Source organism: Aspergillus saccharolyticus (genome assembly GCF_003184585.1).
Source record: "Aspergillus saccharolyticus JOP 1030-1 unplaced genomic scaffold BP01scaffold_37, whole genome shotgun sequence".
Classification (NCBI taxonomy): Eukaryota; Fungi; Ascomycota; class Eurotiomycetes; order Eurotiales; family Aspergillaceae; genus Aspergillus; species Aspergillus saccharolyticus.
The window spans coordinates 135,198-163,033 of NW_020290647.1; the positions used below are offsets into that span (position 1 = coordinate 135,198).

The following is a 27,836-nucleotide window of genomic DNA, read 5'->3' on the forward strand; positions in this document are numbered from 1 at the left end:
GGGAGGGACAGCTGGAGCTCCCGCGGCGTCCGCAATTCCCAGAATTTCCCCGCACTGTTGCTCCCAGAGATGCCGAGGTCCGTCTTCGAATAGTTATTGATAATCTTTATACACACTCACTATGCTCAGTATATTGTTCTATCGCAGGTGCATCCTGCTTCGTCCGCTAGTCGTCGTACTTGTACTTCTGTTTGACATACTGGCCATCCAAATTCGCTTGAGCGCAGCGTAGACAAAACCGTAAACAATAAACTCCGATTTGAGTATCAAAACTTCAGATTTAGAGTCGCTAAATCAGGGACTAGATTGCGTACATACATACATCCATAACAAACTCCCACAGTAGCGACCTGTCTGGCCCTCTAGCTGCGGATCTTCCCGTAGTAGAATTCTCTTGCAGACCCCGTATCTTTGACCCGGTTATTGCAAGAAGGTACTTCCACCCCGTAAATTAGACACATTGTCAACAAATCCTTATACATGCGCTTCCAAACTCCTTTACCCTCCTGTGGATATCATTATAACCGGTACACCCACTCCATGCATCGGTACAACCAGCCGATACGCCAGGTATCGGAGTTCCTAGTATACATGACATCGATGGAACTGCCCGATCCCTCATCTATGTCCTAAAGAAGAGGGCGTAGCCAAGAAAAAAAAAACAAAAGAGAAAAAAGCAAAAGAAAAAGAAAAAGAAAAGAAGAAAAAGAGAAAGAAGCAGAAAAGGAAAAAAGGAAGAAGAAAAAGACAAACAAAAAGAAAAATAAAAATAAAAATAAAAAATAAAAGAAAGAGAGATAAGTCGACGTGAATACAGAATAAGAAAGCAAAGTGTGGAAAAACTGGCAGAAGTATGAAGTAGAGATTATCGTAGCCGAAAGACATCAGCGGCGATTGCACGTTGTAGGAGGCAATTGGCGGAGTGAATTATCCAAAGGCAATTAACGCTTGCCTCGGTTTGGCATTAGCGCGATGGACCGAGTAGCTTAGAAGTCGATACTCGGAGGTCGATGAACGAGAGGCTCAGGCCCAGGATAGTTGTAGACAGGTGCACACATCGCAGAATGCTGTCCCGGAGGAAAAAAAGAGGGCGGGGGTGTCATTAAGCCCATGTTATGCGGACTTGCGGGTTTGGAAGGAAGTGATGCCTTCCTATCTACAGAGGTCGATTGCAATCCCTTCTGTTCCAGTCTGGCGTGACCGGCAGCGGTATCCTGGACGTATGGGGCAGACATGGTACGTTTCCATAGTTGTGCGCCGTCATCGCGTAAATCGGAAACCCGGCGCCTCGATGGTGTCCGAGGCGCATATATCCGTTGTGATACAGTAGGAGATATCAGGTGCATGGCAGGATCGATCGGAGGACTCAAAGGCGCTGCAGTATAAAATGGCATCGGGGGAGCTTGCGCCTCGTGATCCATAGGCATCGAGTACCATTGAGGCATTGACCATTGAATTGGTCCAGCTGTCGCTGCGGTCGAAGCGGGTGTTTGCATGTAGGGCTCGGCGGTGAAACAGTAAGGGTGTTCGTGGAAACCAGGCGGCATACTTGTAGTCGGATTGAGTAGAACATCGTCCAGTAAAGGTGAAGTATGGGAAACGGAGCTCGATGGAACCACAACTGAAGCATGAGAAGATTCTCTCTGCTTACTAGGTATGTTTGAAGGCGAATGTTGCGACAAAACAGGAGCCCATGCGTGGTCCAGGGAAACTGTAGCCGGCAGATCATCGTGCGGTGCAAAAGACCCGTTCATGAACCAATCGGACTCCGGCAAATGGTTTTCTGTTGCGGCCGAGCGAATATGATGCCGAGACTTGGGAGAGACAGTAGTGGCCCTGCAATGGGGGGAGCCGTCCTCGCGGCTACTGTCGTCGCCAGAACCCTCCTGTTGACTATCATTGGACTTCTTGCGTGTTTGGCGTGAAGGCTTTGTAACCCTCCACTTCTTCAATCTGCTTCGCAGTTGGGTTTCACTGGGAATGAACGAGGAGGTTAATGCATGACTCGTTTCATGCACACTGCACGGATCGAGCTTACCTTGGGTTAAAGTCTTCAGAACGGATTTTCTTGATCACCTGTTTTAGCGGCCACTCCTCGTCTTTGTATAGCTGAGCGATGAGTGCCTTCTTTCTCTCCCACACATCAGATGGAATTGAGTTCTTCATTGCAACTCTTCCAGTGAGACGCCTTCCCAAAGAGTTAGGGGATACCGAGCCAGACTCGACAAAGTGGTACTGCCCCGGAGAGGTCGAATTGGACGGTAAACTGACTCAAGCAGCAATCAATGAGAGATCAATGGGGTGATCTAAACAAGAAAGGTGTCACGGCCCGTTATAGCGGAGAAAGAACGAATGTCAGGAGGGAATGCAGAAACGAAGTGGGTTAATCATGGAGGTAGTCTGATGGTTATAAGTACATGAGCGTAGACTGCTCTGGTTTCATTAGGAGGGAGGGGCGAGTGAGTGGGGTTGCTGGGAGTTGAATGATGTGCAAGATAGGATTAGTGGTTGGAGACAGATGTACCAGAGCATGGTTTGAGGTACGGAGCAAAGGTCCTAAATGGAAGAGACCGTGAATCATACGGAGTAGGTGTGTATCTGGATCCCTGAAGTCAGGAAAGGTACGAAAAGTCTAAAGTGAACGGGGTGGGGCGTGGAGAGGGGAAGGGTGAAAGCATGGTGGGATCCGCGATGAATCGAAGGATGCCATAGTGGAGCAGGGCAGACATGCTCAGACTAATAATGATAAAGAAGCAGAAACAGAGGGAGAGGAGCAGACTCAGCAGAGAGTGGACCGGGGAAAGGCAAGTACAAGCAAATGGTGGCAGAGCGAAGAGGCAAAGGGGCCGGGGAGAACTGGAAGAGATTTGGAGCTGGGCAGAAGAAGCTCGTGCCCATCCGGACGAACGAGCGCATGGGAGATCGACGCTGCCCAAGGAACGAGCATCGTTACTCTACAGATGATTGGAAGTCAGAGCGGGTGGAGCACTCCGACCCTTTCGGCCGGACTTCTTTCTACAAAAAGATTTTCCTTTCTTCAAAATGAATTTAATTTTTCCTACGCATACTTTCTTTTCTTTTCTTTCATTTTTCCTTTTTCCTGTTCGAGAAAAGAAAGGGAAAATGATTTTATTCAAGAAAATCTTACTGGCAATCGGAGAGATGGTGGTGGAGGTCACAGAATTTGACCGATGGTACGCCCATTGTCTCGGGTCCTGTCACTCTCCCAATGCCCGCGAGCAGTGAGAGCCCTGCAAGTAAGCTTTCTGGGTCAATCCGCGGTTGTTTATGGCCCTTCGGTAACGGACTGTAGAAGCATGAGCCGAAGATGAGCACGAGGATGATGCTGACGATTGAGAGGGGGACGATGTTCTGAGGATATCCGGAAAGGAAGGGAGAGGGAAGACTGAGGACATTACAAGAGTTTGTGTGGCAAAATACCCTGGGTATCTAGGGCTATTTGTTGTAATTCGAGACACAGCTACTACATGCCACTCTACTTGATTACTGTGATGAAAGAGAAATGGTACTTCCAGTCGTCCACCATAGAGGTTTGCTGTCTTCAGATCATCCAGTAGTTAAATCAATCAATCAACAGACTACCCATGCCCACGGTCACATCTTTCCTTCATTCACTCAATCTCTCTGCCTAATTGTTTAATCGACTATCTCTTGTGTCATTTGAGTATGAGCTTCTGCCCTGGCAGGAAGGATGGACAGATTCACTAGTCTTTGACTGTCAGTCAGTCGACAATTTAGTGGATTAGCACCGCTCACTCACGTCAAACTGACGGATCTTCCTCTGTCGTCTCATTACGTCCAATGCTCCCCCGCCCCCTTCAAACGCAATGGGCTCCTCGCTCCCGGTAATGGATACAAGGATGCGAGCTGCATGAGAGATCGATGCTTGACCAGTACGAAGTACTATGATGAGATCCTTTCACAGGCAAATGATCTATCTCGATAGGATAAGAATAGAACATAAATCAGGAGCGTAGAACTAGGGTACCCAGTGAAGAGGCCCCGAGCGAACCATGAAACAATCGCATGTGCACATTCAATTTGATCCAGGCCGGCACTAAGAGGTACTTCATTGGCCATCTCGCCATCAGGGGCGATCCCTCTACTTTTAGTGGGCTAGGTACCTTGGGCCTTGTCCTTGTAGACCTAAAAACTACTACTAGGTAGTGGAGGATCTTTTTCAGGTTCCCCAATCTTCTCCCCTCCCCAGCATCAGAAGAGCTAAACCCGGGCGAGGTCTTGGCGCATCTCCCGAACTGCCCGATCGGGAAAGGACAAAAAGATGAAAATTGAGAGAAGGGCACAGTAGATGAAGATAGAGAGGGGAAGGTTGGGTGGGGACGACAGATGAACGGGTAGGAGCCTACTGAGTTAGTTCTCACAGTATGCACGGTCAATGCGACAATGGGACCTGAGAGTTCGTGTAGCACGAATTTGACGACCTGTTCTCCGATTCCCGAGGGTGTAATTGAAACTCGAAAGTACTGAACATCACACTGCAATCTGACTCATCTTATTCTGTGGCCTCTGTGTGGATAACAAGAGGCTGCTGAAGTCCATGGAAGGTATGAGTGAGGTCGGAGTAGTCTACTGACTTCTAGATTATCATGAAAAAATGGTGAGTGCCTCCTGAATCCTGCCCATATGGAAGTCTAGAACCTGACCTCGGAGATCTGGTTTCTTCCAGACTAAAACAGTAACCCTGTTCTTTCCGTTTTGCATCATCCCCATCATAACTTATTCCATTCCCAGTACAGTGTGATTAAGTGGAGGAAACTGAGTCATTGACTTACTTAGCTGACAAGGCACTCCTTCAGCTGATGTGAAAAAGAAATAAATAAATGCTGCAGTAGGTACCGGAAGGTCGTACTCAGCGCGGATCAAATCATGCATGCATGTATGTCATGTTTCGATGGAGCTCAACTAGCGTATGTAGTCTTCCCGTAGCTGTGCTAAAGCATCTTGCTAGGACAACTCCATCGTCATCATCACCATCATCATCATCATCATCGTCATCATCATCACTACTACCACCGTCCCTTTAGACTCATTGATTTTAATCTGATTAGCACATGGATTAGCAGAAGCCAAGGATTCAGCGGCGCTCCCTCGAGACCACCGTTCGAAGTCAAACCGACTCTGGCCGTTGAAACCTTGTTAAGGTTCGATCATCTTCCGAAAACAAAACTTTATGCTTTCGGCCCAGATGGAATTGATTCGGATGCAAGGCCAATGGCAAGTTCATACTTTGGCTAATACTGGAAGGGCAAGCGCCCCGGGGAGAAGCATCGGCCAGATCAACTCTTCTGTTCCACCCCCCTGGGGAAGGAGAGCGAATGTGGTTCGCACTACTAAGTAACTTACTAAGTACTCCGAAGTACGGAGTAGACTAACTACAAACTAATGATCGATTCCGTTGACTATGCTGTGCCTGCCAGGCGACGAAAAGATAATAGTGTGCCGGACTAGAGCCCCTTCAGCCCCGAAGCCACATCCAGTCGCCCACCGACTATTTTTCTCCACTTGCGCCTGGGGACAACGTAGAACGTACTATGGTACTGACTGTACCAGTGTCAGCAACTCAGCGAACCAGGCAGGCAGCCTCCCTCAACCGAGTCTCCGAATTTCCGAGTCCCCGAGTTCCCGATGAAAGCAAGAGTACGTACGAAGTATGTCAATGACTCAATGGCCAAGGTTTGATGTCCCAGCCATATCTCTCCAGAACAATCATTATTAATTAGTACCTCAATACCTACCCATTACAATTGCCTTTTTTGCTGTTCATGAAAGCCTCTATTGAAGACGCTCAATCAGTGTCTATCATGACTCTGATAACGGATTCAGTTCCGCTGCCTATCCAGGATGGAGCCATAATAATTACACGTACGAGTGAGTATCGAGATTGTACAAGATACATCCATATCATGTATGATCGCTACTGGGCGATCTGGAAAGGTAATGGGCAAAGGCAAATCAATGCCGTGCTGGTGGATCCTCCGCTGATCTTGATCCAGAAAAGCTCGAATGATAGTCTCGTCTTGTGGGATTCACCTAGACTAGTAATCAGCCTAGCTGGAGACACCGTCCGGTCTGTCAAGTGTGCCAAGTCGTCGCTCTCTAAAATCTCATGTCCCAAAACATGCATGCTATCTCTACGAAATTTTCCTTGGACTTTAGCTCCCCGCAATCCGATCTATAAGCTGCGGTTTGCAAATTAACATCTAGGCCTTTCAGTACTTGGCGCCAGTCGGCACTAAAGAACTGGGGTTGGATACATTATGCTTTAACGTGGCTGTTGTTTGCTGCAATCCTCGGATAGCATTGTTGACCGGAGCGGTTTCAAGTAGGATTGGGCGATGCGTCCTGGCCCCAGCCTTTAATCTAATCCCGACAGGCGACTGATCATATTCACCTCCTCGTGCCTGCAGCTTACTCCACAGGGGATTTGTTTTTCTCTTTGTTTGAAGTCCTTGTCATACCTTCTCTGCTGCAGGCGACTGATTTGGGATGGGTACAGCGTACCCAAACGTTAATAGCCTAAGAACACTGAACGGGTCTGCTTTGGTAGAATCGAATTAGCAGGTAGGTCAGCACAGAGAGACTCAATTGGTCGGCACACTGGGCAGGTATCTACCTATGCTCTGTCCATCACGCGGACGAGTTTCGCACTCCCGTCACTGTGGCTGGGCGATAGTGGAGGCCGAGAATATTACGAAAACATACGTGGTACTCTGTACACACTACCAGTCGCCTTACTTGACTTGTGCCAACTGCCAGCTTTCAGCAGCAGCTGGAACATCAAAAATGCAATAAGACTTGTATAGTAAGCGCAGCGGGGTCTCGCCGGGAAAACCTGACAGGTATGCTGTCGCTGTGAAATGACAGTATAAATATCATCGAATGATCAGATACGCTAGCAGTGTGGTCTGATGGCCACATAATGCAACCGGACGACAACCACGTAGGCAGATCTTCGTAAACGAGGGAGGGGGAATGAGGAAGGGCAACTGAGGAGTTGCTGTGTATTACTCCATTCCCCTGGCGGAGAACGACAAGGGCACGGTCGATCTCAGTGTCCAGCTTGCAGACGGACTTGCGCTGCCTTCGCGCAACCTCTTTTTTGCCCCCGGTTTCCTTCAAATCTCTCCCTCCGACACAGTGAGTTTGTATGAGGTGTTTACTACTCACCTCTTCACCTCGAAATATCTTCCTCTTCTTGGGCGATGGCGAAAGGGAACCATTCTTTGAGTTTCCGTGCTATCCGTTCCGATGTCCGAGTTGGCCGAACCTTCAGCAAGGGAACCTCCCGGTCGCCTCCTCTATATTCACCGTCGTAGGCTGACTATCGGTACTTGTTGTATGCTGAATAACAAGCTACAGTTTGATTTAGAAAATCCATTGACTAACTTGGCTAATTACCAGCTCTGAGTGGCTGCTCATGGCGCAACCTCGATGAAGCTTCTAACTACAAACACTGTTTCAGCATTGCATTTGTCCGCGGAGAAGCTGGAAGTGCTCATCCTCATTCAGTTGAGTTGAAGTATGTCCCATGGTCGCAATCGCGCATGTGGGGACTTGAACGATGCAATTGATGATACCGGTAGTACTCTATACTGGCAAGCCTTATCAGGGCAATGTACAATGGCCAGACACGGAGGCTGGTTGGGACGCTCTTGATCGTTCCAGGCGGCATCTTGGACCTGTTACTACACAACCGAAGTCATCCCGAGTGTGAATAAGGCAGATTCGGGCGATATGGTCAACAAGGATATTTGTTCCACTACTAGCTAGATGCAGAGGATATATGGGCAGGACGGATCATCCGCTACGAGGTCACCTGAGAGGGTATTCTCTGTCCACAAATCGCCTGGTTGCTGCCCAGTCGGTGCACTGTAAGGCGTAGTCTGTAACTACTCCAGGCTGTTATCTACCGTGGAGTATGGCCTTGCCTGACCTAGAGAAGTTGAAGTATTCCGTAAAGGCTCGTTTTCCGAGAGGGGAGATCTGCTTTGCAGATCTTCGCAAGGATCAATCCTCTTCTGAACCCGTATCTGCTCTCTATCCCATTCCTCATTTAGGAATGATGAGTTCATGGCTCTGGCAATTCGAACACGCATAATTGTACTGTGGTAATCATACTACTAGCCCTGGAAAGGCTAAGCTTCCGATCCTGATACTGATATAACTACAGTACATGATGAAATCAGTAATGCAGATCCGCCCTCAATGCCTGCGTTTCCTTGGAGTACTATACTACTACTATCTCTTCCCAAGCCTAACGGCGAACCCTCCCCCCCCGCCCCACACCCACACATATCCAGCTCAAACCTGAGGGAGCCAGTACTTTCTCAGGAGTCAGAAGATCTCTTAGTAGACTAGTAGTTGAAGTATCAGCCGGCTCCGGGGTTCGGCCTCCTATTCAAAGTTTTGTACCGAGAGTTGGGCCTAACGGACGTTCTTCCGCATTCGGAATACGCTGAGGCTTGAGGAGCCGGAAAGGCATGGCTGCCTCGTGCCTCGTGCCTCATGCATCGTGTCTTTGTGCCTTATGCCTCTAGCTGTTGATCTGGTCAATGATCCATTTGGCATCTCTTCTTTCTAATCCTAGCTCCTCCCTAGAAGACAGGGAATCGGCCAATAATCCATCCAGCCTGTCTCCTCCTTCTACGCACCCCGGCCAGTCAGGGAACGGCTCGGTCTGGAGAGTGGGGATTTCTCCAAACCCCAGGTTGTCCTTGTCCTTGTCCTTGTTGTTGATCAGTGGAGCTGCTCAAGTCACAGGTCAGCTGAATAGAGATGGAGTGATCCATGAATGCGATAGTATTCCTTCTATCCCAAGAGGGGGCGAGTCAAATATGATGTTGGAGACAGCCGTTGTGCCGAGCGCGTGGTGATTTTCGGTACGACTCCAAATGTTTCCAATCTTCGGCTCGGAAGCTCAACAGGTTTAACCTTGTGTCTCGATCATACAATGACCAATGTACCCTCAGATATCCTTACCCACCAGGGTCCTCATTGATCTTTTTGGCACAATCGCGTTGAAGGCGTCTTACGGATCGTTAATCTGGGGCTTCCGACATTACGGTCGGTACCTTGTTCAACTCCCTTCAACTTCCGGAAGACCCTCCTTTCCCCCTTTCCCCTTCATCCCACTGTAAGGCCCACCACCCAACCTGATCTCTAAGCAAGGCTAGCGAGCGATCTAGCTTGCGTGGGCGATCATCTATCTCACTCCTTGAAGAAGCTCGATGCCATTGAAAAGTCATTCGACCTCGGCCCTATTTCCGTTTAGCATTACTACAGGACCGACCCTCCGAAATTTCGCTTTGAGAATGGCACCAACTACGAATTTCAGGACACGGTCTATGTTGCCAGCGAGACTTCCTCTTTCCCTATTTGTGCAGCACGCTTCCCTGGAATTGCACATGTTTCAGACGTAGACTTTAGGTACGGGGTGCGCACATGTGGATCGAAACTCTGGATTAGCCTCTACGGCCGATCTGGTCTCTTATCCTCCCTCTCCTTTCCTCGGATCTTGCCTAGTGCTGCATTCCTCATTCAGTTAGCGAGCAGGTCGGAGCTGATGAACTCGGAATGCGCACACGAAGTATACATCCTGTCGGCGACCTTTAATCTCCTCATGAAACGGGGCTGCTACATTTCCCATCCTCCTGCCCGCCAGGTCTTCCCTACCTGCCGGCTACCAAGAGATTGTTTACTCTAGGCCATAGAGATAAGCGGAGGGCCCAAGACCCACGGAGAGGGGCAACGGATGTCTGATCTGTCCACGGACAGGATGGCATCTTGTCTACGTTCTCCACGCCCTCGGCGAACGAGCTCACTATGACGCTATACTCAAGCTACTAGGGCTTCCGCTGATCGGTCGATTCGATAGATTGGGCTAAGAGTGGTATGATAATGTGAAACAGGTTGTGGCGGGATGAGGCGGAGTCCAAAAGTCCTTATTCAATTGAATAAGAGAGATTAGAAAACAACGAAATGAGGCCAGGCCTTGAGCTCAACCCAAACCCAAACACATTGGTCGGGATGGATTTTTTATTCTTAGAGCCGGGGTTGAACCGGAGACTTTGAGGAAGACAAATTGAGACGACTCGATATCTGCCCAAGCCGACCTGCCTGGGACACTCCCACACTAAGCAGTGCAGGTGAGAAGGGACATAATCAAAGGAGCAATGATAGTAGCTTGTAGTTATAATAGTGGACATGATTGAAAGGAACGGGTAATCAAAACTAACAGACATCTACATGAAATTCACCCTGTCTTGTGTTTCTCTCCTGCTTTCTGTGGGTTCGGCCACGGCTTTCGTTCTTCCATGAATATATAACACAAAAGACGCCCGCTAGAATTCAACCTTGCCTTTTTCATCGCCCGACTAGTACACAAGAGATGTGAGAGGAGAAGAAGGAAAAAAAAAAAAAAAAAAAACAGAAAACAAAGAGAAAATGTAGGGATGAACAAAACTTTGGAGATACACACCCCCAATCAATACGTATGTGCTATGCTCTGAAACATGCATATAGAAGGTAGGAGTTATGAAATATCAGATACGCGTACACATTTGTAACCATGATAGGCCTACAGGTCAACGACGTCGCTTGCGAAGACGGTGTTCTTTCCCTTTCTTAGACTTTGACTTGCTCTTGTCTGCGGGTAGAACAAGCGGCTGGTCCTTCATGTACCACTCCATAAATCGAAGCAGATAGTCATCAACATGCCCGGGCTCGGCATCGACATCTCCAGGATCGTCGACGGTGTGAATCTGAGGCGAAGCCAGGAGTTGCGGTCCAGGAGTGTCTGAAGCTGCACGGTCTCGATCGGATCCAATGGGAAGCCCTGCAGTCGCGACCGGTGTCCCGGCCTGCGTCTGGCTGGGAGTCCGATCGTCGAAGTCGCCATCATCAGCGTGCTCCAACTCCTTCTGAGCGTTCTTGGCCGCGTCGATATCTTCCTTATCTTCGGCTTGTTCGAAGACCCGAGCACTGCCGGACACCCGATTTTCGAGCACCCGGTCCATGGCCGCGCTGGCCTCATCCTGATTCTCAAGCACATCCTCGCTGCTAATCATGTCGCGAACATCCAATTTGGTGAAGTAGTCAGTGGTGAACTCCCCCTCTTGAATGACGACGTCATCTAACATCCGCTTCTGATTGGCTTTGCGGAGAATGTTGGACTCAATCGTGTATTCCGAGACAAACCGGTATATATGAACATCACGAGTTTGTCCAATACGATGACAACGATCTTGACACTGCTTATCCATCGCCGGATTCCAGTCCAAATCATAGAAAATTACGGTGTCGGCGCCAGTCAGGTTGATTCCCAGGCCACCAGAGCGGCTGGACAAGATGAATGCCAGAATGCGGTTGTCGTTATTGAACCGATCGGTGAGGATCTGACGCTGCTCAACTTTGGTCGTTCCGTCGAGTCTTAGATAGCGGTGACCGTGGATATTGAGAAACTGTTCCAGGATATCGAGCATCTTGGTCATCTGCGTGAAGATCAATGCCCGGTGTCCACCCGCTTTAAGGTCTCGAAGCAGCTTGTCGAGTCGCTGTAATTTACCACAGTCGTATTGCAAAAGTCTCTTGTCAGGGAAGGCGATCGATAACCGCATCTGTGCCTCATGAAAGGGATCATAGGACGGGAATCGTTCTTCTTTGGTGAAGTGCCGAGTTTCGATGGGAGTTAAAGCTGCCGCGGTGACCCCGGAGGCAACTGCTGCGGGAGTCACACAAGCAAACCGCTGTATGTAGCCATCCATCACTTGGGAACGTTCTTCAATCGACAATATCATCGATGCGAGGACGGATGAGCGGCTTGACAACCAATTAGCCAGGGGGCGCTTTCGCAAGGGTCCATTAGTGGTTGGCCGCTGCTTGCTGTCCGCCGTGAGAAACTCGATAAGACTCGACCCGTAAACTGGGCGGCGACCGTGCCGCTTAGATTCGAAATAGAGGCAACGCTCCAATTCTGCCATCCTCCTCTTTCTAGACTCATTCTCTAAAGCATCCAAGGCAGACTGAACACTTGAGCCGTTGAAAACCATCTGCCAGTTAGTGCGATGATACTGCTGTTCTCGCAGCTTGTTAAAAGGGCCGTAGGCCATGAGCCTAGTGCTGTCGTCCGCCAACCTGCGGGAAATATCTTCGCGGGATATGGGGACCAGATTGAGAAAATCAAGGTCAAGTTTTGTGAGTGGATGTTCATACAGCAAACGCCGACGAACAAGAAGATCCTTGATCTCGTATTCAGTGACTACAGAACGCGACATAGCAAACGAAGTTGAAATAGGCCGCGTCTCGAAGAGATCAGGGTGGTTGCAAACTTTGCGTAGTTGCATGAGGCAATTGATGATCGAGAGGTAATTGCCAGACGCAAGAGTCTCCTTAGTCTGCGCCCTTGACATAAAACCATCATACAGATAACGTTGACGCTTGGAGAGTCTGCAGTAAACAACATGTTCGTATTTGGCTGGCATTTGCTTCTCGACATCGGCCTTGAGGCGACGCAAGATGTAGGGTCGCAAAACCGTGTGAAGTTTGGTGACAACCTGTTTTGCTTCGTCATCCATGGTTTCTCGCCCATGCTCCAAAATCTGCTCGACTGGGCGTCGGAACCACTCGGAAAAATTCCTCAAGTCTGCAAATGCTTCCATGCCCTCCTCATCGCTGTCTGAAGGCATCAAAAAGAAAAGCAAGGACCATAGTTCGGTCAGATTGTTCTGGAGTGGTGTTCCGGTAAGCAATAGCCGAGCACGCGTCCTGAACGTAAGCAGTGCTTGCCATCTCTGCGATCGAAAATTTTTGATGTTATGAGCTTCGTCGAGAATCATATAGTGCCAGCTTCGCCTTTTCAAGACCTGTTGGTCTTGTAAGACAAGTTGATAAGAGGTAATCAAGACATTCCAACTCGTGTCGTCCATCCAGCCCTTGCGCTTTTGCCGACGTTCTTCTTGGCTCCCGTAGTATGTCATGATCTTGAATCCAGGACACCATTTCTTAAACTCCATCTCCCAATTGAGAATGACACTAGTGGGGACAACCACCAGATGAGGGCCCCAGACTTCATGCTCAACGGCTAAATGGGCCAGTAGAGCTATAGTTTGAATTGTTTTCCCAAGACCCATCTCATCTGCAAGTATTCCATTGATGTGGTTGGCATAGAGGCCAGCCAGCCAGTCTAGACCAAAATGTTGATACTCTCGTAGAGTCCCTCTAAGAAGATGTGGCACAGGGGTCTTCAAACCAGGAGCTAAGAACTCACTGGCCTGAAGCTGCTGTTCCGGAGTTTCGTAAGACGAAACGGATTCTGGTTCAGAAGGCTTCGTGGCAATTGTACCCGGAGATGCTTCACTAGATGCCTCCTTGCTAGGGAAACTAATCTGTTCAACGTGGTCATGGTCTTGCGTGCGATGAGGTTGAGTTTGATACCCCGGGACGTTCTGATGATCCTCGGTTTCGAGAGTAACAGCGTCCGTCATCTCGAGGTCTTGCGTCGTATTCTCACCAGAAGCGGACTCGGGAATGAAAGCGGGCCGTGAGGACAAACCAGGAGCAACTGAAGTTTGGGAATTTTCAGATGATGGGAAGGAATCCTTTGATGGCCAATTTGGTACGAGAGAGACTTCGTCAGGATCTTCTGACTCTTCTTCCTCCTCCTCGTCCTCTTCTTCTTCTTCTTCTTCTTCTTCTTCTTCCTCCCCAGCCAATATCACCTTTGTATCGGCTTCTATAGCATAGTCACTCGCAATTTCCTCGACAATACTTTCCTGGTCCAAGGAAATATCCTTATCCGAAAAAAATCCCAACAATCCAGGCCCGTTGCTAGTCTCCGCGTCCGACTCCGCCTCGTCGTAATCGCCCCCCTCGACGCTGCTGCTCATGTCGTCATCATCATCCATGTCAGTGGACTCGTCTTCGCTGTCGTCCATAAGCACTGAGTCAACTTCTTCGAGCTCAATATACTGATCGAAGTGGGCTTCTATGGGTGGATTTATTGACCTCTCGACCCCATCCAACACATGATTAGTATCTGAGATACCACCCCTATTATAAGCTGGCTTGTCAGCGATCACAGAATCGTGATCGAAAACGGCATTAGCTTCTGGAAGGTTGGCGTATTTCAACCGTAACTCCTCGGCTGTTAAGTCTTCATCGTCATCAACATCATTGTCACCCTCGCTCTCAGAGTCTGAGGAGGACATATTGTCCTCGTCATCTCCGTCTGAAAGATCATCTGACCCAGGTTGCTCTCCGTCGCTTGAATATAATGCGTCACTCCCGGCTTCACCGAGAATTTCCATGCGTCGTTTCTCAAAGAGCATTGTGGACTGTTTGATCGCACGATCCAACGCTTGTTGATCTTCGGCTTTACGCTCTTCCTCCCAGCGTGCCAAACGAATCCTATCCACCTCGGCTCGCACTAGATCAAACATTTTCTGAAGATCCCTTGACAGCTGCTTACGTCTTCCGCGCATCTCTTCCTGTTGTTCCCGAAGAATATCTTCTGGATCCTTGTTGCGCTTCCTCCAAGCGTCAGCACACCATTGAGCAAAGAGTCTTGCCGTGTTGCGATGGCGCCTATGCTCCTGATCGAGGAGCTTTTTGAAGTAGGACACATGTGCGACAAGGTGGTCTTGATGGGAATATTGCTGTGTAGGTTCCTCCTGCTGCTCCGGTAAAAATGCAGAACAGATTTCAGGGCTCAGAAGACCTCCCGGCTGCGCCGCGATTGCGATCCGGCGTCTCTTAAGAGACTCTTCAAGCGCGTCGGACGGTGTAAGAAGCGCGGGATCTCTTATTCTACTCTCATCGCTGTCCAGCCATTCTTTAAATGAGCTGAATTTTCGTGGCGGCAGGATGTGGGACGGGTGCTGGATTTCCATCATCGGTCGCTTGACTTTGATCCGCAGGCGCGGAACTGGCTGGTCGGAATCATCATCGAAATCTTTATAGCCGCCATCTTCAGGCTCTCGTTCTAAGTTACCCTCGTCATCCAGAGACACGGAAGTGTTCGCGTTCAAGGAGGATAGATTGTGTCGACTGGGACCGTTGACGGCACCCTGAGAAACACGACGCAACGTACTAGCGCTGTGCGATCTCGTGCGCTTGTGATATTGCTTGGGTGCTGGCGATTGCGATGCTAAGCTTTGTCTCCCTGTAGACCTCCTCGCTGTAGTAGTCCGAGTAGAGCCATTAATCACGGCGCTAGCAGCTAGAGACTTTCCATTCCTCGCCGGCTTTGTCGGAGTGGGATTCGGGGAAGACGCGACACGTTTTGAGCTACTGGGTGTATTCTTGCTCACAAACTTATTTTGGGCCGCACGCGTATGTCTTTGGTCAGACGGACTCTGTAGCTCGATGGGAAGCGCGTTGACTCGTGATGACTTGCGTCTACCATCCTGAATGAAGGAAGTCGGTCCGTCATGGCCGGCCTTTCTCCACGGTGGCGACGCTGGACGGGAGGACGGGCGACGTGACGGGGTAAAGCCAGCGAGCTTTCGTCTCTTCGATGGAGGTCCGTCTGGATGGTCGACAACAGGCCCGTCATCTTCGGTTTCGAGCACAGCAGAATTCAAGGTGTGGGAAACAGAAGGTGTCGGGAGATCTGTGGGAAGGAAATCGGACGGTAGGGCGTCGATTTCGGGGGTCACGCTTTCATTTTGGAGTGAAGTTCCGTTCGGACTACCGTTTTGCATGTCTTGTAATGACGGAGACAGGGGCCCTCTGGAAAGCTGACCCCAGTTTTCCCAACGAGGACGCGGTCAAGATGGGAAAAAATGACATTAAAATGTTGAGAGAACTAAGTCAAAGTGCGACGAGATATTTGGCATATTTATCAGCCCTGTAGCGTGACTGGCAGGCAAAAACCCTACACGGAGAGAGTGATTGCGTTGAAGAGGTGGTTTTTTCGTCGGGGTGACTTGGAGGCGGACGGTGCGCGCCGTGTACTGAAAAAGTAAAGTATGTAAGCAGGTCGGTGGTGGTCAAGTGCTTTCATGCCTCAGGCCACCAGTGATCTCCGCCTTGAGATACCACCAATCATATCTCTTCAATTCCCCCCGTCATCGCTTTCCATTCAGTTTCAACATACCCGTGACTTCGAGCACTCTCTCTCCCGAGTCCGGTCTCCCTCCACCTTACCTAGTCGTCTCTCTCTACCTTACCTTCCTTGGTTACCTTCCCCAATTGGCTTTCTGATCGATCTTGCTCGCAGTATCAAGGGTAAGTGATTCATGCCTCTATGTTTGTCATATGATAGGTTCCATTTCCTATGCCTTTGCGCCAACCCACTGTCTGCTTGGGGACTGACCTCTAGTGCGTTCAACAGATGCTGTCTCAACGGATCTTGGCCCGGCGCCTTCCCCAGGTGACTGCTTGCTTCACCGTTCCCCGTGCTTCTTTCTCCCAGCTTCGCAGCCTGGCTGCGCCAGAGCTCGATGATCCCCTGCAGGTACGAGCTGATAGACAATTGTGACCCCTCCTCTTCAATTGCAGGTCTTTCGAGAATTGACCCCATCTTCCTACGAATTGCAGAATGGCAACTACCAGAACCCTCCCCGTATGAAGCGGGCTTTCAGAGATCCCTATGGCGACTGGTGGGATAAGCAGGAACGACGCAACTTCGGCGAGCCTGTCCACGAGGAGAACGAGATCCTCGGTGTCTTCAGTCCCGAACAATATACCCATGTAACGCCTGGCAAAGGCATCCTTCAGATCGGAGCCTTTGTCGTGGCTTTCCTGGGCCTATGCGGCACTGTCAGCCTGTTCTACCCTGATAAGCCCAGCGCCCCCAGGACCTTCCCTGACGGACTGGAGAAAGAATTGGGTGGATCCGGCGCTGTTGTCGTACGTCAATATTGCATCCCGCCTCCTGAAATGCTTCTTACGCAATTAATACTGACTATCTTACTTTCGCTGCTGCCCAGGCCCGTAAATCTGACGGGGACTCGTGGTGATCAATTTATTCTCTGATACACTGTAAATAAGTACAATATGAGTTTCGCGATCGTTTTCGACCTTCTATGGTGGCCCAGCGAACGGCGGTACACTGGGGAAGGCCCGCCCCCACCCCAATCCGCTCGATTCACGGGAGGGCCCAGATGCGAAAGGGTTTGGAATGGCCGTCTTTCGAAGCCGTAATACGGGTGGATTTTAGGATAGCAAGTGGCTCTTACAGAGACTCCAGCTCGTGGGTCAACGGGGGGAATTCCTTATGAAGGTCGCGTAGGGCGCCTGGGAAGCATTTGGTTAGGAATGCTTATTCCACGAGGGAAAAAAAAAAAAAGAAAATGAAAGGAAGAGAAAGGGTGTTGAGGGTTGTAAAGAGGGGGGGGGGAAGGAAGAAGGCATAGCAGTATCTTCGATTCTATTCTGTTGCTCTTAAATCCACGGTCCATCAAAATGAAAGAGTGATTTGCTCCTGCACCAGTGTTTGCCGAGGGCTTACATTTGCCTGTTACTTTGGTTGTGGGTGAACTTAGGTTTCGCCGTGCTCTCGCTCGAAATAAAGTCTAGCGCAAAATTCCTCTGCATTTGTATTTGCGTCGGGATGGGCAGTTTGTTGAGACTTTTAGGGCGATTGACTACGTCAGTCCCTGAGCTGTTACTTATTATGGGGGCGGGCGCGCGGCGGTTTTTGTTTCACCAACCACCACTACTAATTAGTTAATACACCACCTGTGAACCACCGCAACAATAACACACCACTTCTTCCTCTCCCTCTCCAACACCCCAAAGCCTTTCCTTACCTTTCTTTCTTTGTAGCCGCTCGACCTCTAATTATCTCAGTTTGTTGCCCTTGCCTCTCATAAAGCAAATAGTGTCTCGTTACCAGGTTCCTCTGTTACTGAATCTACGCCTCAGGAGAATTCACCGGAAAGTCACCCTTGCGAGGCAGCAATCATCTCCACTACCACTCCTTACTCTCAGGGCCATACTGCTGCTGGTTTGATTGCAGAGCTATTCAATCCCATGCCCTCTTCTACTCAATCCTCAGAGACTGCAGTATCTATTTTGAGCACCTTTAGGATAAAAAGGAGTTATCTACCGACCGCGAGCAACGACACCGCCTGTCCTTCCCATGTCAACAGCATCTACCCAGTCCCGAGGGCTCAACCGACGGATCAACAGCATTCAGAATGAAGCTCGCCACTCGCGTACATCTTCGGGGTCTCGCAGGAGACCTGTGAACTCCTCCACAGCCTACACATATGCGCTTCGGGTCGCTTACTTGGCCTATCTTCTCCAACCACGGTTGCGCAGAGTCCAAACTGCTCCAGCCCCGCAACGGCCGAAGAGAGCTTCAACCTCCTTCCACGACTTGATGAGCGATTTCTCGCTCGTGCGAGATTCGAAGAGCACTCGCATCCCACATGGATTCATCTCGGAGTTGGAGAAAAGGCTGACTGGGGTCTTGATTGGAAAAGAGAAGCGGAAAGAGTACCAAGATCCGCTGGTCGTGAGGACCTTTGCTGCTTTTCTCAATACCCTGAAGGACCAGTCATTCAAGAAGCGTATGGAAAAGGATCGGCGGGCCGAAGACCTTGTCCTCATCTTCTATTCAAACGCGACCAAGGAATTGAGCAAAGGAAAGGAACCCGATGATGATCACTGGAGATTCATGGTGGACAGACACGTGGCTCTATTTGTCCGTTTGTTTGCACTTATTCTAAAGGACCACGACTGGGCCAAAGAACGGCCCGAACTGGCCAATCGACTGTCGGTTCTAGAGAACAAACTGCTGTCTCAGGATCAGGATCTTGTGCAAACAAATGGCACCTCCAGCGTAGAAGTTATAGCCCCGTTAAGCTACGATATCAAGGACATGACTCTCGTGCAGCATGTTGCAAAAATCTTCGATGTGAGCCAGAGCCAGGCGCAAGCCGATATCAATAATAATCGAGCGGTCTGGACGGGACAGGCTGCCCTGCGAGATTTGAAGACCTACCAAGCTCATCTAACTTTGAAAACTCGAAAAACATTGTCCCGGGAAGACTTCGAGAATGAAGAAGCATACGAGCTGTGGAAGAAGAATGAAGGTCCGGATCTATCCCAGATGATGCTTGCTATTGTGCAATCAAATCCAGAATTTGCCAAGAGCGCCCCAGGAGATGCCCTTCCACAATTCAGTCCGAGCGCTACGGATCGGGATTCAATTGGAGAGCTTTCGAGAACAATTTCTGAACGACCATCATCATATATTTTAGATCAGCCTGTGGATCTGAGCTCATTGTCTCTGGCAGACGATGGTCTGAACGGAGCCGAAGAATCTGATACATATACATATATACCTCAGGATCCCCGGTCAATGTACCGGTTCATACTAGCTCAAACCCTTGGTCACGACCTGAGGGACCGCGAACTTGAGGCCTCCCAGGCTACATCGGAAGCATCTCTCATGAAGTTGTTGTCTAAGCAATCAACCGAGCTTTTGAATGAGATTTGTCTTCGTTGGCGTGTTCCTGCCGTTTCACGGATGGTCCTCTTTCTGGATGTTGTGCGGTCGAAATTTGTCGATAATGAGATCGACCTTGACACGCTCGATTTAGCATTTACATTTGTCAAGGAAGCGCCGAACTCAGATGGCAGAAAGCGCAGCAGCTTCGTGGCTTCAGTCTTGTTTGACCGTAAGAAGTGGACCATTCACGACCTTCTATTGATGCAGCAGATACTATCATCCCTTCATGAGGCGCTTCTGAGAGAACTCTATGACGTGATGATGGACTGCTATGAGACTAAACCACGCCCGATCGGTCCGGTCATGTTCATATTGGAAACTCACATTCAGTTGGACCCCAGCTATACCGAGGACTTGGAAGACATCGATCGCTTTCGCTCGTACGTGCAGGACGGGCTGGCGCAAAAAGCCTCTGAGAAATATCAAGAGCTTTTGGGTCAGCTTATTCCGGTGCAGCCAGAAGAATGGGAAATAGACCATGTGATCCAGTTGTGCGATGCCATTACAAAACTTGCGCAGAAAATTCGAAAGCGATATCGCAACAATCCAGAAATTATGGGGTATGCGATGCCATCACCAACGTGAACTTTCATACTGATGAGAAACTAGGGTTAATCCTTATCTTATTCTACTCTCCAACGTACTCCCAATATTTGCGGAAGATGCTCATGAGATGGTAGCCCGGATAATCGAATTGGAGAAGGTGCGAGGGGAAGCGACTGACATACAGGATGGATTTGATCTCTACCGTAGACTGGCAGATGTTCGTGGGCTTTTTGTCGAGGCATTGCCTGAGTAAGTCCCCCGACAGCTTCATTGATCTTAGACGGTTACTTCGGGTGCTGATTGCAATCTATAGCGTATCATTTCCGTTCCATGTGGAGGGACTGATGGAGAATTTTGTCTGGCGGTGGATTCGCCTGACAGAACAGAAGGTCATGGACTGGGTGGAGCAGGCAGTGAAACAGGATTCCTTCAACGTCCGAGTTGATGGCTCGGCGGATGAGATACCTGAAGAATACAGACACAGTGTGTCTGTGATTGACATTTTCCGGTCTTTCAATCAGGTTGTGGAACAGATGGTACAACTGGAATGGGACGACGACTTGCAGTACGCCAAATTTATGACGGCTCTCTCCAAGTCGATCGGCAGCGGTGTTGCAAGATACTGCGAATCTTTGGAGCAGATGTTCGCGAGGGAAATGGATCGTCTTTCTCCAGATCAAGAGGCCGCTATGAACCAGACGGCTCAGGAGAAACTAATGCAGCTTGCTAAAGAAGCATGGACAAGTAAAGAGAAGATTGAGCCCTTTCAATTCTTCCCCGAGGTTGGTTTCTCCTAAAGTTCTTGTCTGGGCGCAACTAATCCTATGATCTACGATAGTCTTTAGTCAAACTCAACAATATTGAATATGCACTTTCTCAACTTGACAAGCTTGAACAGGAAATCAATGTGGACGGTTGTGCAGAAGTTATAGCAAGACATGCAGCACCTCAATTACAAAAGATTCGCAAGTCAACGACTTATGTCTTCACCATCAAGGTAGTGGAGGCGGAAGATCTGAAAGCCTGTGACATGAATGGCGGTAGTGACCCTTACGTGGTGCTGGCTGATGAGTATCAGAAGCGCATTGCGAAGACTCGCATCATTTATAACAATCTGAATCCACGGTGGGATGACGCGGTCGACATCACAACGCAGGGTCCTCTAAACATCATTGCTACTATCTGGGATTGGGATGCAGTGGGTGATCACGACTACGTGGGACGAACGTCAATCAAGCTTGATCCTGTGCATTTCAGTGACTTCCTCCCAAGAGAATATTGGTTGGATCTTGATACCCAAGGCAGACTGTTACTCCGTGTGAGTATGGAAGGAGAGCGCGATGACATTCAATTTTACTTTGGCAAAGCCTTCCGAACCTTGAAGCGGACAGAGAGGGATATGACACGGAAAATCACGGAAAAGGTGAGTAAAGCACGTCCCATGCTGCAGAACACTCCATTGATGTCTCTTTCGTAGCTATCAGCATATATCAGTCATTGTTTGTCGCGCCGGACGCTCAAATCCCTTTTATCACGAGGGCTCAGTATATCCAGTGTCTCTAACTTTCTCAACCGGAATCGTGCTCAGTCGAGTACCGCCACCCCGTCCAGTGCAGATGTGGAGAATGCGTTGACGCCCTTATTTGACTACTTTAACGATAATTTCGCTATCATGAACAAGACTCTTACTTCAGAAGCTATGAAGATGGTGATGGCACGACTGTGGAAAGAAGTCCTCGCTACCATTGAGAGTTTGCTAGTACCCCCTTTGTCAGATAAGCCCTCTCACCAGAAACCTCTAACAATGCAAGAGGTTGATATTGTCGCACGCTGGCTCGTGCTTCTACTGAATTTCTTCCACGCGGTGGATGAGGAGACTGGGGAAGCCCACGGCGTGTCAATGGATATCCTCAAGTCGCCCAAATACCATGAGATTCAGACGCTGAACTTCTTCTATTTTGAACCCACCGAGAGCCTGATACGCACCTCAGAACGGATGGCCTCTGCGACAATTTCGCGCCAGCAGGCCAACAAAAACCGTGTTTCGGCGCCTCCTCATCTAGGCGCTTCCGGGCCTGGCAGTATGCTGGGCCTCCCGGCTGCTCGTCGTGCCAAGAGTATCATGCTCTCGCGCAATCTCGGGACAATGCGAAAGTTGAAAGAGGAAAAATGGCGCGAAGCTCAAGCGGAGCCAAACGACGATATGATCCTGCGTATCCTGCGCATGCGTCCTGAAGCTGCAGGCTATCTACGCGATCGAAGTCGCCAGAAGGAGCGACTAGCAGCAGCCGCGGCGGCAGACGCCATCGTAAAGCAAAGCCTGATGGCCGGGGTCGGGGCCAAGATGACGGGCATGCTTGGACGTCGATGAGTGTTTGCAAGCGGCCACTGGGTGAATTGCGCGCATTCGATTCGATGGTTCTTTTGTTTTTTTATCTTTCTTTTTGTGCTCTGGGATATAACCCATTCTGTCCGTTGTTGCCAACTTTGCGTATATTGACATGATTCCCACCACTAGTTTGATCTTAAATGCGCCTTATTTATTTGGTATGAATTGCATTTCGCGGAGCCGTGGACCCAAGGTTCAGGCGTGATCTCTGGGCATTAGCCATGTCATGACATAGTGCAATGATAGTTAACTACAGTCGCATTAAAGCTCGGAGTCACGAAGAGTTCGTCGACTGCATTGAATGAATAGGCTCAGTCGAACACCGCACTCATCTAAAGATACAACATAGATATACAAGCAGGTCGCGTGATACGGTCATTCTTTTAGGCCGAGTTCCGTTCACATGCATGTATGTACAATCTATCCCAATTGTACACAGCGCTGTGAGAGTCACATAATTCAAGCCAAGGCAATGCACTCAATCTCGACGGGCACACCTTTGGGCAATTGCTTCACAGCGAAACAGGAGCGAGCGGGCTTATGGGCGAAGAACTTGCCGTATTCCTGATTCATCTCATCGAAGTCGGCCATATCGGCGAGGAGGACCTAAAATGAGCCACAATCCCGACAAAGCGGGTGTGTTATGCAGTCAGCCTTCAGGTCATTCTTCCTTCATGGGCGTTCTGTAACCACACTCAACCACGCTTTCAAGTATCCCAATTCCAGTCGCTGTGTTGAACACCCACCCATCCCAGTCCCTCCCATTCCTCCGAAGAATGAATACACGAGATGACAGAAGGGAACAATAACAACAGCATAAAGAAAAGAAAGAAAGAAACTGGGAAGGAAAACCTACCGTGACCTTGAAGATCTTCTCCACGCTGGAGCCGGCCGCCTCAACGACAGCCTTGATGTTCTCGCAGCAGAGGCGGGTCTTCTCGCCAATAGTACCCTCAATAAGTACACCATCCTTGGTCAGGGGGATCTGGCCGGAGAGGAAGATCTGGCCGTTGACCTTGATGGCCTGAGACTGTATTGATAGCATGTATGGTGTTGTTGTGAGTCAATGGGTTCAGATCGCTTGCATTGCTTGCGCGGGAAAGGAGGGGAGCGAGCGGGACATACGTAGGGGCCGACGGCTGTAGCAACAGGCAAGGAAGTAGTTAGCATGCTTTCCTAGTAAAGGTGATATAGTGACATATGACAAGAGGAACAATCAAAATCGGGGTGTTTTGTGAATGATTCGATTCTCAATTGTCTGGCTGTCTGCCTGGGAAATGGCGGGGTAAACAGCACTTACGCTGGGCAGCACCAGCGGTGTGAACAATGTCAAGACCGGTAGACATGGTGATATGTTGAAACGGTTTCAAAGGAGAGGATAATAGCAAGGGGCGACGAAGAGGTCGAAGAGAAAATGAAGAGGGGAAAGCCAGACGGGCGAACAGGGGACGAGCTAATGAGGGAAACATTGAAGGGAGAGAGTGACAGATAATGGCGGGGATCCCGCGGCAAACGGGCTTGGCTTGTCCGCCCGACATCGGGAAAATCTACTGACTAAAAGGCTACGTTAACTAGAACTAGGACGAACTCGGTTATACCATCGTACACGGTATATTAAGACACTATAGAATTTGCTCGCTGGGCTAGGGGAAATATACATAATATATGTCATGTATGTACAATGCAGAAATTCATAAATGGGATGTCATGGCATCATTATCAGGCGATCAAATTGCGCTGAAACAAAGGCGCCAGAAAGAGATAGGAGGTGGAAGCGCAGCATCAAATCTGTAATACTTATAGAGTATTGATCACCCTTCATCAAAATGCCCTCGACTACCCAACTGCTGCAGGAATAGGGCTGTCTGCTCTGCTGAGAACCCGAAGAACACCGGGCCATTGAAGACCACACTATTCATGGCCGGCTGTGGTGTAAAATTGTCTGTGTCGGGCGGATTCTCACCGTCTGCTCTGGCTGTGTCTTCCATATGACTCACATCATCAGGATTTCGGTTCGTCTCCGCTTCCTGCGGCACTGCGGGAGGTTTGTTCTGCTTGTCACCAGAAGGCGTACCGTGACCAAATGGGCAACGTCCAGTTTTCGGGGGCAAGGCGTGATTCTCGGGCACTAAGTCAGCCCTAGGTGCGTTGAGGGATATGTTGACTGCTGGCGTTTGAGACAAAGGATTGGCTTTTGAATCGAGGGAAGCAGTAATAGGTGCTGCTGGAGATTGAGGTGCAGAAGTGGTAGCAGGCATCGGCGTTACTGGGACAGGAATACCCCAAGGCCTGCTTGGAGATTCGCCCAGACGCACCTCACGCAGAGGACGGTCGAAATGCCCTTTTCGCTCGTCATCTTCCTGCTCAACTGCGCCTTCTTCTTCCTTGATGGGCCGGTGCATGTCCGACTTCAAGCCTACTTCTTCTGCCCATTTCTCTACTCGTTCAACAGACGAGCTTGACGGTGGCGCGCCGTGCTTGTTGGTACCTGGGAGGAAGGCTCGATGTTTGACGGATAGGCCTTGGATCATGCTGATCAGATTACCATACTTTGCATCTAGATGCCGCATGGTCTCCGAGTCTCGTTGATACCGTTGGACACAGATAGCATGACTTCGAGGAATTTCATGCTTGTGTCTTTCGACATAATCGGCGATTTCCTCCGGGCTATGCTGGTCTAGATACCTAATGGGACATCGCGAAACAGGACAGCGTGTATTCGACGAGCGGGTCGAGGGCGCGCGGCTTGACCGTCTATCATTTTGCTCAGCTCTGATCGGGTCTAGGTCCGTATGACCGCAAGTGTCCCCATTGTTATTCTGAGAGGCAAACTCGACTCCGTTGGACATTCCGTTTTCAGATGGTTTATTGTTAGGCTTCGCAAACGGGCAACGCAGACTCCCCTGCGTCCCCTTGATAGTGAAGTCTTTCTCTAGGGTGCGCGGAATTCCCGCTCTCGTGGCAACAAGACATGGGTTGAGGTCAGGTAGCTGTTTATCATCGTGAGGATGTATGATAGAATGATAGGATGTCAGCCCCTCCCTAATGGAGGCGAGAGCCACATCTCCTACGTTGCCGGACTCGGCAAGCGACTTTACTACGTCTGACAGGCTCATATGTTGCTTCGCGTGGTTTTGATATTCAGCAAAGCGACCAGCGATCTTCTCGGAAACGATTTTGGTGTGGCCGTCTAGACCGCCAGGGACTTTGTCTGCTAACTTGGTGAACTAATCGAGGATATCAGCATGTGCACTTCCGAAGTGTGGGAAGTAGCAAAAAGGGGGGAGAGGTCTCATCAGATAATACATGATATATCCGTCACCGCCGCAAATGCGACTCCTGATCTAGAGCTAATCGAATTTTCTCGTCCTTTGAGACATTTGGGAATGGACATTTGGGAATGCAGGGGAAGTGAGAGGACTGGGCGGGGATAATGGTATTTACCTCTTCTGAGGCATATTTCAGCCTCTGCTGCAATCCTTTCTCTTTGCAGCTGAGTTGCTGAGTAGTCAGTAGAAGAGCTTCAAAGGCTCTAGCCAAAATGTGCAGCTGGAGCTCCAGCTGCGGCTGAAAATCGATGGGTGCAGGTGACATTTCATGCATGAAGTCTGGATTTACACGGAAGACAGCACATTTGGTAATCCAGCCTAGCACTTCTGCTGCGAGCAGAAGTGCGGAGTCTGATCATCGAGGGAATTCTTGGAAGGGGCGGAAGAAGGAAATCTTCGCGGCGTTTCTAGCTTTCCTTTAAATGAGCAGAAGCTAAGCGAGTTGGTCTGTGCGGCTGTCACATGATGGATGGCCCCATCGACACCCGGTTCAATAAGTAGCTTCACTGTTGGTAACCAGTTAGTGAGCACTGGGCACTACTAGCATGGAGTGTGCCATTCCTCCGAAATTTTGTTTTGGCGTGCCATTGCATACGCTGCTATTCCTTCCAGTGGGACTGCCAGTGAGAGGGGAAGATGTAAAGCTGCAGACTACCGGTTGACATGGCTGGCCTAATCACTGGAGGGGTGTTATGAATTATTACTGTTTTAGTATCGTTAGATAATACGACACTCACTAGTGAACTAGCTACTTCGAGACAAGTCAGCAAGGATGGTGAGAGGACTATTCTGAAAATTCACGGTATCAGAGCAGCCTTCGATTGATACAGTATTACGTGGTACACGAATTGATTAGGACTGATAGAGAATTATTCTAGGCTTTACTGATGGATATGAGACTAATTTAATGGCAGCTCAAACAACAACGGCCGGGCTAGCTCAATCGGCAGAGCGTGAGACTCTTAATCTCAAGGTTGCGGGTTCAACCCCCGCGTTCGGCTCTTCTTTCATCCACCTTTTGCCCAGGATGAAACGTTTTTTATACCTCCTTCCTCGCGCGGAAGCCATCTAGACCCTCAACATTTTACGTGATATGGAACCGGTCATGCCAATGGCAGGATATCTCGCACCACCCCTGATCATGCATTTCATGCATGCCACCATCACATATGCCAATGGTGTGATCGATGGGAAGGTAGGATGGGGCAAGACCATCCGTGCGGCGTGCGCACATAGCGTGGTCGCCGTGCGTTAATACTATGCAGCCAGTGCAGCCACGAGGCCGCCGTCCGTCGATGTAGCTCCAAACTGGCACGGTCCTGGCAATCACTTGGTATGCATGGGAAGGGCTCATGGGTCACTCCGAAAATGCTACGGAGTACATCTCTCAGCAGTAAACACGGTTTGGTTTCGAGTGTCAACACATCTTGGCTTCGGCTGCATGGGCTCTCGCGGGGAGATAAAAAAAAATAAAAGGCCAAAAAGCCCAGGCTAGTCACCAAATCAATATGAGATAACGTCATCGGACTTGAAGACTACACACATACGCACATCGCACGTCTGGCGATGTCTGGTGATGCTAAACCCGGTCTAGCTATGATTGAGTCTGAAGTCCGAAATATTAGGCCTGGTCCAGGTTCCTAGTATGTCATTCCGAACATTCAAGTATAAGGCTATAAGCTGCAGCATGGTCGGCACTCCGCAGGGTCCAGACATCACTCTCTACCAGACTGGACTCCGCCACATATCCGCTGCCGCGGAAAGATGAAGGGGTGGAGCCAGGGAACCAATTTGAAGGCAGAGGAGTACCAGGAAGCTCTGACCAAGATGTATAGTGGTACCGGGGCTTGTAGTGATGGCGAAGCATGTTGCACAGTAGCGTGAATTAGGTACAGGAAACCTGCAACAGTCACGACGCGATGCAGAGAGAAACAACAAAAGTCTACTTGTTCTTCATGTTGACCCTGGTGGGACATACAGTAGGTGACTGGCGGTATCTGTGCGATTATATAACTAATGTGGGATAACTGGGCGCGAAGCACAGATTGTCAAAGCTAGAGATGGTCTAGGT

The 27,836-nt window shown here is 49.6% G+C and overlaps 6 protein-coding genes and 1 non-coding gene across 7 annotated transcripts; 3 read left to right on the plus strand and 4 right to left on the minus strand.

Moving 5' to 3' along the window:
* Window positions 1-804: 804 nt before the first annotated feature.
* BP01DRAFT_138422 (uncharacterized protein) lies at window positions 805-2,389 on the minus strand. Its single transcript, XM_025570540.1, has 2 exons — window positions 2,039-2,389; window positions 805-1,974 (listed from the first exon to the last, which is right to left on the minus strand). The coding sequence occupies exons 1-2, from the start codon at window positions 2,164-2,166 to the stop codon at window positions 987-989; spliced, it is 1,116 nt and encodes a 371-aa protein (XP_025428164.1). The 5' UTR covers window positions 2,167-2,389; the 3' UTR covers window positions 805-986.
* An 8,059-nt stretch (window positions 2,390-10,448) lies between these two features.
* Window positions 10,449-15,952, minus strand: swr1 (putative SNF2 family helicase/ATPase (Swr1)). The gene has a single exon (XM_025575727.1). The coding sequence runs from the start codon at window positions 15,738-15,740 to the stop codon at window positions 10,626-10,628; it is 5,115 nt and encodes a 1,704-aa protein (XP_025428165.1). The 5' UTR covers window positions 15,741-15,952; the 3' UTR covers window positions 10,449-10,625.
* A 275-nt stretch (window positions 15,953-16,227) lies between these two features.
* On the plus strand, window positions 16,228-17,360 carry BP01DRAFT_359626 (uncharacterized protein). Its single transcript, XM_025575728.1, has 4 exons — window positions 16,228-16,266; window positions 16,373-16,495; window positions 16,579-16,890; window positions 16,971-17,360. The coding sequence occupies exons 2-4, from the start codon at window positions 16,373-16,375 to the stop codon at window positions 16,998-17,000; spliced, it is 465 nt and encodes a 154-aa protein (XP_025428166.1). The 5' UTR covers window positions 16,228-16,266; the 3' UTR covers window positions 17,001-17,360.
* Window positions 17,361-17,718: 358 nt separating this feature from the next.
* BP01DRAFT_359628 (C2 domain protein) lies at window positions 17,719-22,633 on the plus strand. Its single transcript, XM_025575729.1, has 5 exons — window positions 17,719-20,061; window positions 20,111-20,296; window positions 20,361-20,829; window positions 20,886-21,470; window positions 21,525-22,633. Exons 1-5 carry the CDS (start codon window positions 18,125-18,127, stop codon window positions 22,416-22,418), a joined length of 4,071 nt encoding a protein of 1,356 aa, XP_025428167.1. The 5' UTR covers window positions 17,719-18,124; the 3' UTR covers window positions 22,419-22,633.
* BP01DRAFT_359629 (YjgF-like protein) lies at window positions 22,634-23,824 on the minus strand. Its single transcript, XM_025575730.1, has 4 exons — window positions 23,737-23,824; window positions 23,562-23,575; window positions 23,293-23,466; window positions 22,634-23,042 (listed from the first exon to the last, which is right to left on the minus strand). Exons 1-4 carry the CDS (start codon window positions 23,780-23,782, stop codon window positions 22,896-22,898), a joined length of 381 nt encoding a protein of 126 aa, XP_025428168.1. The 5' UTR covers window positions 23,783-23,824; the 3' UTR covers window positions 22,634-22,895.
* A 219-nt stretch (window positions 23,825-24,043) lies between these two features.
* Window positions 24,044-26,012, minus strand: BP01DRAFT_359632 (uncharacterized protein). Its single transcript, XM_025575732.1, has one exon. It carries the CDS (start codon window positions 25,550-25,552, stop codon window positions 24,248-24,250), a length of 1,305 nt encoding a protein of 434 aa, XP_025428169.1. The 5' UTR covers window positions 25,553-26,012; the 3' UTR covers window positions 24,044-24,247.
* Window positions 26,013-26,693: 681 nt separating this feature from the next.
* On the plus strand, window positions 26,694-26,766 carry BP01DRAFT_t261. The gene has a single exon. It is a non-coding gene; the product is annotated as a tRNA-Lys (tRNA).
* Window positions 26,767-27,836: the final 1,070 nt, after the last annotated feature.